The sequence below is a fragment of the Cucurbita pepo genome, chromosome 1, assembly GCF_057944985.1.
Source record: "Cucurbita pepo subsp. pepo isolate OVF chromosome 1, ASM5794498v1, whole genome shotgun sequence".
Lineage (NCBI taxonomy): Eukaryota > Viridiplantae > Streptophyta > Magnoliopsida > Cucurbitales > Cucurbitaceae > Cucurbita > Cucurbita pepo.
This window is the reverse complement of record NC_141798.1, coordinates 6,976,777-6,990,093: the sequence shown is the minus strand read 5'-3', so window position 1 is coordinate 6,990,093 and position 13,317 is coordinate 6,976,777. Positions and strand designations below refer to the sequence as shown.

General features: G+C 36.5%; 2 protein-coding genes across 8 annotated transcripts; one reads left to right on the top strand and one right to left on the bottom strand.

The window, feature by feature from the left end:
- Window positions 1-81: 81 nt before the first annotated feature.
- On the bottom strand, window positions 82-2,830 carry TBL36 (TRICHOME BIREFRINGENCE-LIKE 36). The gene is made up of 5 exons (XM_023683972.2): window positions 2,399-2,830; window positions 1,894-2,065; window positions 1,590-1,771; window positions 693-851; window positions 82-617 (listed from the first exon to the last, which is right to left on the bottom strand). Exons 1-5 carry the CDS (start codon window positions 2,722-2,724, stop codon window positions 320-322), a joined length of 1,137 nt encoding a protein of 378 aa, XP_023539740.2. The 5' UTR covers window positions 2,725-2,830; the 3' UTR covers window positions 82-319.
- A 1,929-nt stretch (window positions 2,831-4,759) lies between these two features.
- On the top strand, window positions 4,760-12,684 carry LOC111780979 (uncharacterized). Of its 7 annotated transcripts, none has more exons than XM_087118379.1 (15): window positions 4,760-4,910; window positions 5,285-5,583; window positions 6,135-6,251; window positions 6,544-6,602; window positions 7,225-7,330; window positions 7,561-7,632; window positions 8,169-8,228; window positions 8,333-8,462; window positions 8,543-8,736; window positions 8,905-9,089; window positions 9,288-9,415; window positions 10,125-10,402; window positions 10,591-10,834; window positions 11,835-12,140; window positions 12,228-12,684. In XM_087118379.1, the coding sequence occupies exons 2-15, from the start codon at window positions 5,320-5,322 to the stop codon at window positions 12,431-12,433; spliced, it is 2,349 nt and encodes a 782-aa protein (XP_086974505.1). In that variant the 5' UTR covers window positions 4,760-4,910; window positions 5,285-5,319; the 3' UTR covers window positions 12,434-12,684. The 7 variants fall into 7 exon arrangements, with proteins under 7 accessions (XP_086974505.1, XP_023517141.2, XP_023517133.2 ...); XM_023661373.2 differs by having other exon boundaries at window positions 11,835-12,436; window positions 12,524-12,684; XM_023661365.2 differs by having other exon boundaries at window positions 4,761-4,910; window positions 11,835-12,684.
- Window positions 12,685-13,317: the final 633 nt, after the last annotated feature.

Here is a 13,317-nt window from a genome sequence, read left to right as displayed (position 1 = left end):
TTCTCAAAGACAATAACGTATTTTCCTTTCGATAGTCAACTAGTGTTCGAACATGAATCTTTGGCTTGTTCTTAGGGAGAATAACTTAGAAATTTTTTATATCATATCCAGAATTTGAAAGGTTATACAAATGCCATTTCATAGTTAGATGATAATATATATCGTCTGCATCGAGACACGGTTTTGTAATACAACACACTAAGCAGTAGCTAACCATTGTCGAAACCTAAGAAGCAAGCTCAAGAGATAGACAAACCTATGCTGGCAGAAGAGTGGCTCTAATGACTTCATTTTGAGCTAGTCCAGCAACCATTTGAACTTAGAGTAAGACACTTAACATCTCATTCCAAATGTCAGGCACACCAGGGAGGCACCAATGGCTACAATCAGAGGATAGACCTTCCTGGTGCTGCTTCCCTTCTTGACCCAAACCGTTCCGGTACACGGACGGGTGGCCATCTCTTCTAAGTGCAGACATCTCTGTGATGTCTTGAAGGTATACTGGGAATCTCATCCTTCTCAGTACTCCCTGAAGAACGCGCAGCTGCCCCGGAACGTGCTGATGGCTGAAGTAGGCTAAAGGCTGCCTTTGGTTGTAGCATTTCCAACCATTGTCTCTGGTAAAACAACAGAAAACAGATTGAATATGAATTTTGAAATTTACACGAACTTAGATTGGATGTGATTCTTACCTGTTATGTCGGGGAGACATGCTTCGGAAAATTACTCGGGTTTTTTCCGGGTTCAAGTTCAAATCTACCCATTTGGCCCATGTGGTAAGTCCCTTCTCATATGCAACCATTGGATTCAGGTATTTGTACATATTCTGGCCCTCCATGTAGTAATCCCATCTGAAACCAGTGATAGAAGCTCAAAAACAAAACAAAACAGAACAGTAGGTCCCAAAATCACAGCACCACTTGAACTATATTGATACAAGTGCTAACATTTTTCTTACAAGATATTAGCAACTTTCTGAAACACCTGAAATCTTAAGGTTCGATTGAAGCCTCAGTGACCAAACAATTCACCCCTTTGGGCTTCCCCTTTCGGGCTTCCCTTCAAGAATTTTAAAACGCATCTGCTTAGGAGAGGTTTCCACACCCTTATAAAGGATGTTTCATTCTCTTCCCCAACCTATGTGTATGTGGGATATCACAATCCACCCCCCTTGCTTACACTCGTTCTTTTCTCCAATCAATGTGAGACCCCCACCAAATCCACCCTCTTTGGGGCCCACCCCCCTTCGGGGCACAGTCTCCTTGCTAGCACATCACCCGGTGTCTGGCTCTGATACCATTTGTAACGCCCCAAGCCCACCTCTAGTAGATATTGTCCTCTTTAGGCTTTCCCTTTCGAGCTTCCTCTCAAGATTTTTAAAACGCGTCTACTAGGGAGAGGTTTCCACACCCTTATAAAGAGTGTTTCGTTCTCCACCTCAAACCAAGTGGGATATCACACATAGACTTCCCATCAGCAATTGCAAAAATAGGGAATAGGGAATAATAGATGCTGAGTCATAATCAGAGAATGTTAGCGACAGAGGCTAATATGATCTAAAAGTAAAGGCTTTGTATTCATTTTCTTACGAGCTCCATTGTTGAGAGTGAGTCCACCAGTGAGCTGAATCAAACACAAGAACATCAACTCCTGTCCAGTACTTGGCGTTCTCTTCAATCCTATCCAAATGCAATACTCTCTTGTTTTCAGCTCCTTTGTTCAGTTCAACCAGAAGTGGAGCCCATGAAAACTCAATTGAAGTCTCAAAATCCTATTCAAGAAAATCAGAGTGCTTCAGTTTCTCATACCCAAACCAGAGATTGCAGAATTTCAAGTGTTGGAAACAGAAAGCTAACTGCAAAAATCAATTCATTCATATTTCATATCACTCACCATAGCATGGAAAGCCATGGAAGGACCATTATAAGTCACCCTTTTTCTACCGGTTGGTACAACTCCTTGCACTAAGCAAACAAGAGATTCCCACTGGTTCCTCATTATAGAATCCCCCACTAACATTATCCTTTTCCTTCTCATTTTCCCGAGAAAATTCAAGGCATCAAACCTGTAACATCAGAATGAGAAGATATAGGAACAAAACCTTACAAATCATATTATAAACCTCAAAACTTCACTGTTACACTACCTCACTTAGTACTTTTCCCTGGCTAAAAGCGATTGTCATTCAAAATTATCATAAAGAAAACACTCAAAAGAAACTTGGTATATTGTGATGAAACACTTGTAGTGCTTTCTAATGTCTTCCTTTTTAACGGAAGCACTTCAAAAACACTCTCTGAGAGTGTTAAACCAAAGTACTTCGTCGTCAAGTGCTTTCTACCAAATTTCTAAACATGCATTTCCGAAACGTTAACTATTTTCAATTAAAATGAAGAACCTGGGAATGGAGCAACTGCGCGGCTTCCATTTCCACTTCTCGTAGTCAGAATCCGGCCGGCCATTTCTTTGACAAGTGACGGCGGAACTAAGATACGGACAAGATGAATCGTACAACGGATAAGATTGATCGAAAATCCATTTTCCTTCGGAAAAATCGCACCGCCTCTGAGAATCACCGCCGCTCTGAACAATGTGAACTTCGTCGTCTTCTTCGCTCAGCCAGGACTCATCGTCCTCTGAACCAAATGGCGATGAGTTTCCATTGTAAAAACAGAGCAAGATGAAGAAGATGAAGAGGAGAAATTCAAGGTTCGATTCTGCCATTGGAGAGGCGAAGAAGGTTTCTGCAGTGAAGCAAATGAGTGTGAGAGCATTTGCATTTTTGTTGATGATCAGAGCTTTCCTTTAATGCATGACTGGCGGAAGGTGGGGGCAATTCTAAGCTTCTTTTTTCTTCTTTATTGCCCCTCGCTCTATGCCCACTTTTTCTTTTTCTTTTTGTCCAGAAGGTTTGACAATTTACTAAAATAGGGTTAAATTACTGAGATAAGGTTACACCTAAAAAGGGTAAAAGGGTCTAAACTATTTTTACGTAAATTTGGATATAGTTCAGTGGATCAGATATTAATTATCATATCAAAAGTTGATGATTAGATTCCTCTACATAACGGTTGAATTAAAAAAGTTTTAAACTTCGTACATCGTATAAGTATACATACAAGCAATTTAATACAGCTCTAGGTCGAGAATTAGGGACGTTTAATTACATGAACCATTGGTTCATAAATACTAACACACCCAAAATTAAATTTGGCTCGACTCGAAGGGAGAGTTTGAAAAGATTGCCTCACGAGCTAAGGAAAACTGCGAAATCTCACATTGGTTGAAGAGAATAACAAAACATTTCTTATAAGAGTGTAGAAACCTTTCCCTAATAGACGCGTTTTAAATCTGTGAGACTGGTAGTGATACAAGCGGTGGGCTTTGACGGTTACAGAAACTATTTCCTTCAATGTTAAATATTCCATGAGTAAAGATTAAATTGGCTTAAACACAAAGTAACTCTAAGCGTGGTGTCGAGAAAACTCGATTTGATGTCAAATTTTCACCGTAGGCAAAAAGACCAAAATACCCTTGTTCAACACATTCTTACCGGGGCAAAACTCATGATCCTTAAATAACACAGGAATAATTTAGGCTTTAAATAGTCAAATTTTCTTACACAAACTAACTGTAAGCAGGGTGTCGAGAAAACTCAATTTGATGTAAAATCTTCACCGTGAACAAAAAGACCAAAATACCCTTGTTCAACACATGCTTACAAGGGTAAAAACCCATAATCCTTAAATAACACGTGAATCGTAACTTGAAGTCATTTATTACATAGATTCGAGTCTCCATCCCACATTTATTAAACTCGACAAAAAATAATACGTCTTATAAAAAAAACACAAATAATTCATTAAATCTAATATCCAAAGTTTCTAATTTCCATGTATAGAAATAAGAAGTTAGTTCATGATTGGCTCCATTCCTTTGTTGGTGGGCATGAATTACGGGACATTATGAAACTCCGGAGTGGTACCGCAATCAACCAACCATGCTTTCATTGTCCACTCTCAAAGTCAAAAAGTTTTATCCTTCATAATTGGTGATTCGTTCGTTCTTGAAGTGTCATGTTTACGATATTTAATGGATTATTTATCTTTAAAAGGTATAATTTTTTTTTTTTTTTTTTAAATTTTGGCTCGTGAAATTATATCAATTTAGATTCTAAACTTTCAATTTTATCGAATTTTATTGATTCCATTACAGTAGAAATTATTTCATAAATTTTGTGAGATCCTACATTAGTTAGAACAAAACTAAACATTTTTTATTAATGTGTGAAACCTTCTATTTAGCAAACATGTTTTAAAACTATGAAGCTAACCACTATGCATAATGAGCTAAATTGGACAATATTTGTTAACAGTGAGCTTAGGTTATTACAAATTCATTATTTTCAAAAAATTAATTGTGATGTCGACAACGTAACTGGTTATAATGGACAACATGGGCTATCGGTGGGGCTTATATATGTAACGGGTCAAAGTGGACAATATTGATTAGCGGTGGACTTGGGCTAACCAGCCAAAAGCAAATTAATTTTTTCAATAAATAAATAAAGTTAATATAATTTTCAATTTCTTTATGAAATAGAAAATAAACCTATATTTTACTACCTCTAAAACGACAAGAACCGGTCCAAACGGTTCGGTTGATTTTGTGTAAATTGGTTCAATAATCCAGCGTGTAAAACCGAAAAAATGGTTCAATTACCGGTTCGGCCTTTTACAATATATCTCCTCACTACCCTTTTTTTTCTCCGTGGTTCCCGCTCGGTGAACTCTACTGCGCGGCTCCTTGCTCCTACTCCTCTTCGTGTTCCTCTTGGCCTCATATTCTTCATCGTCAATCTTTGATTCAGCCGGAGAAGGCTCTTTACAATCTAGGGTTTCAAGCGGAAGGTGAGTTTTCGGATTGCTTTTGTGTCTTCTGTTAAGCGCTGATGCTTTTGGTGTTTATCGATCACTTTCTCATGCAAGCATATTCGAGTTTAGGAATTATATGCTGAAATTTTTACGGTTTTTAGCGTATTTTGTAGTTTGATTATGAGGTTACTTGTTCGTTGAAGGTGGAGAGAAGTTTGTTTAGTCTTTTCGTTTTTGGCTGTGTTTATGTGTGCATGGGCTGCAACTCAATGAGTGAACGCATCGAGCTCATGGCATTGGGGTTTTGTCTTGCTTAAAGGGGAACGGGAATTTTCGGTCTTGTTTTTTGTGCATTATTCTGGCTGTTGAGATTGCATTAGCATCTTACAGTTGCCTAATCGTTTTGATAGTTATTAGACACTGGAATCTCAGTGGTTCAGCTAAAATGGCGGCCTTCAATCTCGTCGTGAATATGTATGACCCGGCTTTGAAGCCTCGCTTGATACACAAGCTTCTTAGGGAGCACGTTCCTGACGACAAGCGGGCGTTTAATGATCATTCGGAACTCTCCAAGGTGGTTTCTATGATCAAAATCCACAATCTCCTCTCTGAATCCTTGCCTTCCATGGATCAAAAGCTGATCGACAGCTGGAAATCTGCTGTCGATTCCTGGGTCAACCGCTTGTTTCTCCTTCTCTCTAATGATATGGTATAAGTATGCATTTCATCAAAGTCCATTTAAATCACAAATTTTATTAATGTATAGCTTTTTCTTTATACTCTTTTTGTGGGTTTAACTATTTGTTGACTGGCGGGCTTATGTTCAGCTTGATCTGATGGGAGGCTCCTCAGTTGTTCATAAGAACAGCGGGAATCAAAGTTCATAGGAAAATATGCTGCTTACTGAGTGAAAAATTTATGGCTACTTTTAGCTCTAAATCTAAAAGTTGACTACATAAATGTTGATTATGAAGTACAATGTAGAAAATATGCACGCCATCAAAACACGAGCGAGGGACTTTAGCTTTTAATTGAAGAACGATATGGTGTTGTACACATGACAACTTTTAGGACGACTTAAATGGGGGGATAAGTTCTTACTAATCTATATTGTGATTTGAATCTTGCTTGAATTTTTAACTTTTCATTGGCACGCAGGAAGATAATATATAATTTTAACTGTTTTGGATTTTTATTTTTTGGGAAATTTCTCAACTTCATTTTGTGGGTTATTAATTTTGACATCCACTCTTTCTAAAGCCTGATAAATGTTGGGCGGGAATCGTTTTACTTGGAGTGACTTGTCAACAATGCAGCTCTAGTCAATTTTTGGCATCATATACAGAATGGCTTCACAGGCTTTTACCTCACGTGCAGGTAATGCTTACTTTCCTCTTGGATTGATTCTCTAGTATTTAACTACATGTATTAAGTGCCCAAAATGTTAAATGATAATATATGTATGAATAACAATAAGTGTTCATCAGACAAAAGTAGTGCTTCTATAAGCGAAGCTTCTGCAATAATTCAAGTACTGTTAGTAGGGTACATCTATGCTCTTCTCTTATGGATAACAACTCATCATCATCAAGGCTTTTTTAATACTTGAATTCTACTAAAAATTTTACACTACTTTTTTTTGTTTTTTGTGTTTTCTATTGTTCTATAGACAGATTCTCAGTTTCTGAAGGTGGCCTCTTGTGCTTCGATATCAGATTTATTCTTGAGGTACATCTTCATTTGACCTTGATGGAAATTAATCATACAAAGTAGTCACTCAAACACAAATTGATTAGTTAAATATATCCTTTCCAAAAGCAAAATATCTATGTTAAGCCATTTGGAGATTTAACTGAACAGCCTCTTAGGATTTGTATATTGTCGTTTCTATATTGATTTTGAGAAATGCAGATTCAACTTTTGAATACAGACTTAAGACATTCTGAAAAATATTTCGGTTAGTTGAATGTACCCTTTCCAAAAGAGAAATATCTATGTTATGCCTTTTGCATATGAAAGACACTTTTGGAAAGTATTACTGAACAGCCATTTAGGATTTGTATATTGTCGTTTCGGCATTGACTTTTAGATCTGTGAATTCTGACTTGGGAATAATAGACAACTGGTTTTATAACATTCTGGAAGTTGTTACTATTAGTTCATTTTGTTGCCAACTCGAGCATAGCTCTAATGATGAAGAGGCGTATTCTCGACCAAAAAGTCCCAGGCTTGAATCCCCACCTCTACATGTTTGACTTAAAAATAAATTTTTCTATAACTTTAAAGTAAAATGTTTGCACATAATATGGCTGGTTTCATGACTATTAAAGGTATCTCTTTTACAAATTAGATTGGGTAGATTTCAAAGTGTAAAGAAAGATGGGACTTCTTGTGCTGGGAAGGTCATTCAACCAGTTATAAAGCTGTTGCATGATGATAATACAGAAGCTGTTTTGGTAAGTAGCACAGGTGAACTAAAAGTTTTCAGACTATTTTCATGTGTTCATGTGCTAAATAATTTTGTAACGATGACAGTTTAATAACCTATGCCAACTGAGATCCCCTTTTGTAAATTCCTTGGGCTTTTGTGAAAACTCCTCATCTCTCTTTTTGTACTCTTTGCTTGGTAGGTGCAACTTTTGTTTCCCAATAAAATATGTAATTATTTGCATGTTGGTTGATGCAGGACGCTGCAGTTAATCTATTGTGCACTTTGATAGCTTTCTTCCCGTTTACAATCCATCGTCATTACGGCTCTGTAAGTGCTTTATTGAATAATGTGATATTCATTCTGTCATAGATTACGTTTATGGGAGTATTGGTAGTTTTCTGACTTGGTGGATTCAAGCTGCAGAAGGAATAAATTGCATTCTTCAGAAAAAAGCTGCAATGAAAAACTGGAGAAAGTATTTACCAATAGGAGCTAAAAGAATTGAATTTTGTCCACAACTGCACCCAACCCCTAGATTTTTTTTTTTTTTTTTTTTTTTTCCTTCTTCCACCAAATCCTCCTACTGAGGGGGCTTTGAAGTTCTACTTTGTTGGCATTCCAACCATTTTTATATAATCTAATAGCAAGCCATTTTGTACTGGAAGGTCAGGGGCTGTTGTTAATATTACTCAGTTGTCCTTTCTCGACATCTTGGCACATATGGCTTCATGTTGTTAGCATGTTATTTATCTGCGTAATTGAAAGAAACTGAGAAAATGTAAATCCATGCAAAGTTTGTTTTAATGTTGAAATAATGATGCCTTGTTTGTTCCTGATGAATTAAGTAATGAAATATTTTGCAGGCTGAAGCTGCGATTGTTTCAAAAATATATTCAGGAAAGTGTAGTTCTAATATGCTGAAGGTACTGTGCCTCTTTTTAATTTGATGTATTTTTAATCTAAGATAGCACTATAAACATTAAACTTCCCCCATAATTTCTGTCTCTGTTTCATATCCAACATTTAGAAGCTTGCCCATTGCCTGGCATCACTTCCAAAATCAAAAGGAGATGAAGATAGCTGGTCTTTACTAATGCAGAAGATTTTGTTATCCATTGACAGTCACTTGAATGAGGCCTTCCAAGGCATTGGTGAAGGTAAACATGAATTGTAAATAAAATAAAGCTCTCTCGATTTATTAAGATGGTGATAATGATCCATTTTAATGTTTTTGTAGATTCAAAAGGTCATGAAGTTTTAAGGTTACTGATTCCACCAGGAAAAAACCCTCCACCACCTTTAGGTTGTAATTCGTTGTCAGAAGATTCCTTTGACAAAATAACAAGGAGCTCAGAGCGAATGTTAACACCTAGTATTTCAACCCTGATGTTTTGCTGTTCTACAATGATAACAAGTTCATACAACCATCAGGTAGCATCACAACATCCATTTTTTTAATTTTTATGCTTGTCTTAAAAGAGGAACAATTTGTCTCAATATGAATCTATGTTTGTCTACATTGAGACCTCACTTTATTAATGAAGATAGTATAAAGAAGAAAAATTATGTCAAATTGATATTTTATATGTACTTTATCAGGTGGCAGTTCCCATTCGCCCTTTATTAGCGATTGTCGAGAGAGTGCTGACGGTGGATGGTTCATTGCCACCCACTTCAGTGCCATTTATGACATCTCTGCAGCAAGAGTCAATGTGTTCAGAACTTCCGGCACTGCATTCAGACAGTTTGGATCTCCTCATTGCCATTGTTAAGAGGCTTCGCAGGCAAGGCATCTACTATTAACTACATGCACTATATACCATAAAATCTTAATTATTGAGTGTTTATTTCAAAACCTTCGTGAGATCCACTTAGTTTACTTATGCTAGGAGGAAAATGTGTGAAGCCTAGCCACTCAATTGTCACTAAAAATATGGATGCTATATTTTTGTTTATATATTTATTATTAAATTCTTATGCAGCCAATTGTTACCTCATGCTGCATCTATTGTGCGACTCATTGTGAAGTACTTCAAGAAGTGTGTCTCTGCAGAACTAAGAGTAAAGGTCTATGCAGTTGCTAAGTTATTGATGATGTCTTTGGGCGTTGGTAAGCATAGTATATCTAATACGAATCTATCGACTTGTCAATTAAATTTATTTTCTCGGAGAAATCAATTAGGCATTATGAATTTGTATAATGTGATCGTACCATTATGAAACTAATAATTTGATTGTATTTGTTGCCTGCCCTTTTTAAATACTTTTCCCTCTTGTACTTTCTCTTTAATCTGATTTTTAGAAAAAGAACAAATTTATTCAAAGATGGCTGAAATCGAAACCCATTGTCTTATTGAAGTTAAGTTATAGGTGCCCTTCTTTTAAAAAAAGAAAATTAAAGAAGTTAGGTTTATTTTTATTTTTTTCCCCATTTTTCTGAAAGTGGGGAGTTCATTCTCATCTTTTTGATGGTTAGCCAAAAAAAATTGCTCACTGAAGGGTGCACAGAATTCAAGTCCTTTTGGAGCTAATTAGAATTAGATATTTTTTTAGGCAATGTGAAAAAATTAGGACTTTGGCACTTGACTATGAAAGGAACCAGCGTTAAGGTTATCAGAGCAAATCTGTTTGCCAATCCAACTTGCTTACTGCTGAATATGCATGGATCTTTCAATGCTATCTTTTGCTATCTTTTATAAAATTATTAAAAGATATAGTCTGTGTTTCGTTTGGCATGAGTATTATCATTTTTAATATTTTAATGTCTACGGAAATTATGTTTTGGGATGTATATTTATTCGACGCTGAATCTGAGTCAGGAATGGCTGCATCTCTTGCGCGAGACGTGATTGACAATGCACTAGTTGATTTGAACCCCGTTGACAATGAGAGTTGTGATCCATCAAGTGTGAATCCAAAGGAAGCACAAAGTGAATTGCTGCAACACTATAAGAAGAGGAAACGTCCTTCAGTTCCCACTTCCATGAAAGGGCAGCATGAGAGGCATGGATCAGGCGACATTACCAGCAGCTGTATGTCTACTTCAGTCCACTTGAGGATAGCTGCACTTGAGGCTTTGGAGACTCTTCTTACATTGGTAGGCAATTATATATGTTTTTCTTTTTTCGTGTGTGTGTGTGTGTGTGTTTTTTTTTTTTTTTTTTTTTTTTTTTTTAAGTTATGAATGGGATCTTTTTGGTTCCCTTTTGTGACCTGATATGGTTGCTAATTGCTAACTGCTTTATCTTTTCTTTTTCTTTTTTTTCCATTTATTTGTCTGCATAGGCTGGTGCTTTGAGAACTGAAGAAGGGTGGCGTGCAAAAGTTGAACATCTTTTAATAACAGCCGCAACATCTTCCTTTGAATGGCCACAGGCCTCAGATGACATCTTTTTCCGAGCTAATGAATCTATTGAGGTTTGGGCAGATTATCAGTTGGCGGCATTTCGTGCACTACTGGCTTCATTTTTGTCCGCTGTTCATATACGCCCTCTGGCTTTGGCTCAAGGTCTTGAGCTTTTCCGTAAAGGTAAATCTCTTTTGAAATGTCATTTGATCCTGTGGAAGGCGAGGATGTTAACTCGCCTTATTTATGAGTCAAACTGCAGATGTTTTTATGAAAACATGAACTGCAAGATAATGACTGATGACTACTTCTCTAAGAGGCGGTTTGCTAGGATCAGCCCAAGCCCACCACTAGCAAATATTATCTTCTTTGGGCTTTTCCTTTCAGTATTCCTCTCAAGATTTTTAAAACGTGTCTGCTAGGGAGAGATTTTCACACCCTTATAAAGAATGTTTCATTATCCTCCCCAATCAATGTGGGGGATCTCGCAATCCACCCCTTTTGGGGTCCAGTGTCTTCGCTGGCATTTGTTCTCTTCTCCAATCAATGTGGGATCCAATCCATCCCTTTCGGGGCCTAGCGTCCTTGTTGGCGCACTGCCTCGTATCCACCCCCTTCAGGGCTCAGCCTCCTCGCTGGCACGTTGCCCAATGTCTGGCTTTGATCTCATTTCTAACCGCTCAAGCCCTCTGCTAGCAGATATTGTTCTCTTTGGGCTTCTCCTCAAAGTTTTTAAAACGCGTCTGTTAAAGAGAGATTTCTACTCCTTTATAAAGAATGTTTTGTTCTCCTCCCCAACTAATGTGGAAACTAATGTAGGATCTCACAGTGAGATTAAGAGATTTATTTAACTGAAATTATGTTCATGATCTTGGAACTTGCCTTCCTTGGACATGCTAACCAAATACCTTCATGACATGTTTCGAGTATAAAGGACTCGCATACTATCACCATGTTGCCCACCCTAATAAAAACTGGAGAAGAAAAGAAAAGAAAAGAAAATCTACGTAAGCAATTCTACAGCTTTATTCTAATTGATAATTAAAGATAACATTCTCGTTTTCTTGTTAAATAATTTTGCTTTGGTTAAGCTAACACGTGATGTACACGAATTTTTAGACTATTGAAAGCACTACATTATGGTTTTTGTTAGCTATTTTCTGATAGATACTCTCTTCTTCAGGTAAACAAGAAAATGGATCTAAACTTGCTGAATTCTGTGCACATGCTCTCTTAGCCATGGAGGTCCTAATACATCCGAGGGTCCTTCCCCTGTCGGATTTCTTGCCTGTGCGCTTGAGCTCTCCTGAACCACAAGCTACCTATAAATTCCAGGAAGATATGTACTTTGGTAGTATGACTTCTAGCAAATTATTGAAGGTCGACACGCAGGGCATGGAGCAGAGCGACCCTGAGTTGGACGACGAGTTCTCGTACGACAGAGTATTTGCCAACAACATTGAAGAGGCTCCAATTAGAGATGCTACAGGTAATCCAATAAATGACTATGAAATGACATATAACATCTCAAATGATCTCGAAAATGAGCCCTATGCAAATGGCCTGGTGAGTATAGAAACACCCAAGACGACCGAGCAGGCGGCTACAGCAGCCATCACAGAAGTAGGGGTTGTAGAGAAAGTCGATGTCTTTGCTTCTCCCATGTCATCAAAATCGGACAAAACCGACGATTTCGTACATGATCTCGGCTCAAAGTTACTGCAAGAAGATGATTTCCCTGATATTATTGATGCAGATCCTGATACAGACTATGAAGGGTGAAAGGTACTAGTAATCTCAAATCAATTTTGTAGCCACAAGGGTGTTTAGAATTCAAGATTAATTGTTGTTTTCTTGTTCATGTCACCATAGTTTTAAGCTGATCATCAAGAACGGCTATGTATATAAAGAGGTGGAAGTTGACAAGCTGCAAAAGCCTTGGTGTTCATTCCTTAAACCGTGTTCCAAATATTAAAATACAATTATTTTTTGATGCAATAAATGATATCAATGCAACCATAAATTAAAATGTCTCCAATTTTTATAAGGGTATTTTTAAAAAAAATCAATTCTTTTTATTTTATTTATTTGTATAGCTATATTACTTATAATTTAATTCTCCAACTACTCTTTAGACGTGCAAACTGTTAAACTCGTAGGCAATACGCAGGGGAAGAATCCCCGTGAATCACGAGGAAGGCCGATTCTAATTGCATTTCAATTTTATTCGCCAACTTGAATAATTAGTATTTTTTTTTTCAAATTAGTTAATTATTTGTTAAAAAAATATTCTTGAATTTTAAATTTTTTTATTAATATACTACAACTTTTTATAAAATTTAAAAATACTCCTACCATCACTATTATATTTCAAAAATATCCATAAAATTTTAAAAATATTCTCGAATTTTAAATTTTTTTATTAATATAAACTTTTTATAAAATTTAAAAATACTCCTACCATTAATATTATATTTCAAAAATATCCATAAAATTTTAAAAGTAGTATGGATGTCCCAAATCTTTACTTAAAAAAAATTTTAAAATCTTTACTAATTTTTTTTTAAAAAAATCTTATTATCAATATATGGAGAGATACGGTGTATTAGGACATTATAAATTATCTCCCCCTAATGTTACATAAAATTTTAAATTTAGTATTAAAG

Bases quoted from the DNA above. Each gene is read 5' to 3' on its own strand.
- LOC111780979 (XM_023661373.2), top strand. From the start codon at position 5,320: ATGGCGGCCTTCAATCTCGTCGTGAATATGTATGACCCGGCTTTGAAG. The intron at 7,331-7,560 runs GTAAGTAGCACA...TGGTTGATGCAG, and splicing joins ATAATACAGAAGCTGTTTTG to GACGCTGCAGTTAATCTATT. The intron at 7,633-8,168 runs GTAAGTGCTTTA...AATATTTTGCAG, and splicing joins TCCATCGTCATTACGGCTCT to GCTGAAGCTGCGATTGTTTC.
- TBL36 (XM_023683972.2), bottom strand. From the start codon at position 2,724: ATGGCAGAATCGAACCTTGAATTTCTCCTCTTCATCTTCTTCATCTTG. The intron at 1,772-1,893 runs GTGAGTGATATG...TTTCTTGAATAG, and splicing joins CCATGGCTTTCCATGCTATG to GATTTTGAGACTTCAATTGA. The intron at 852-1,589 runs GTAAGAAAATGA...CACTGGTTTCAG, and splicing joins CACTCTCAACAATGGAGCTC to ATGGGATTACTACATGGAGG.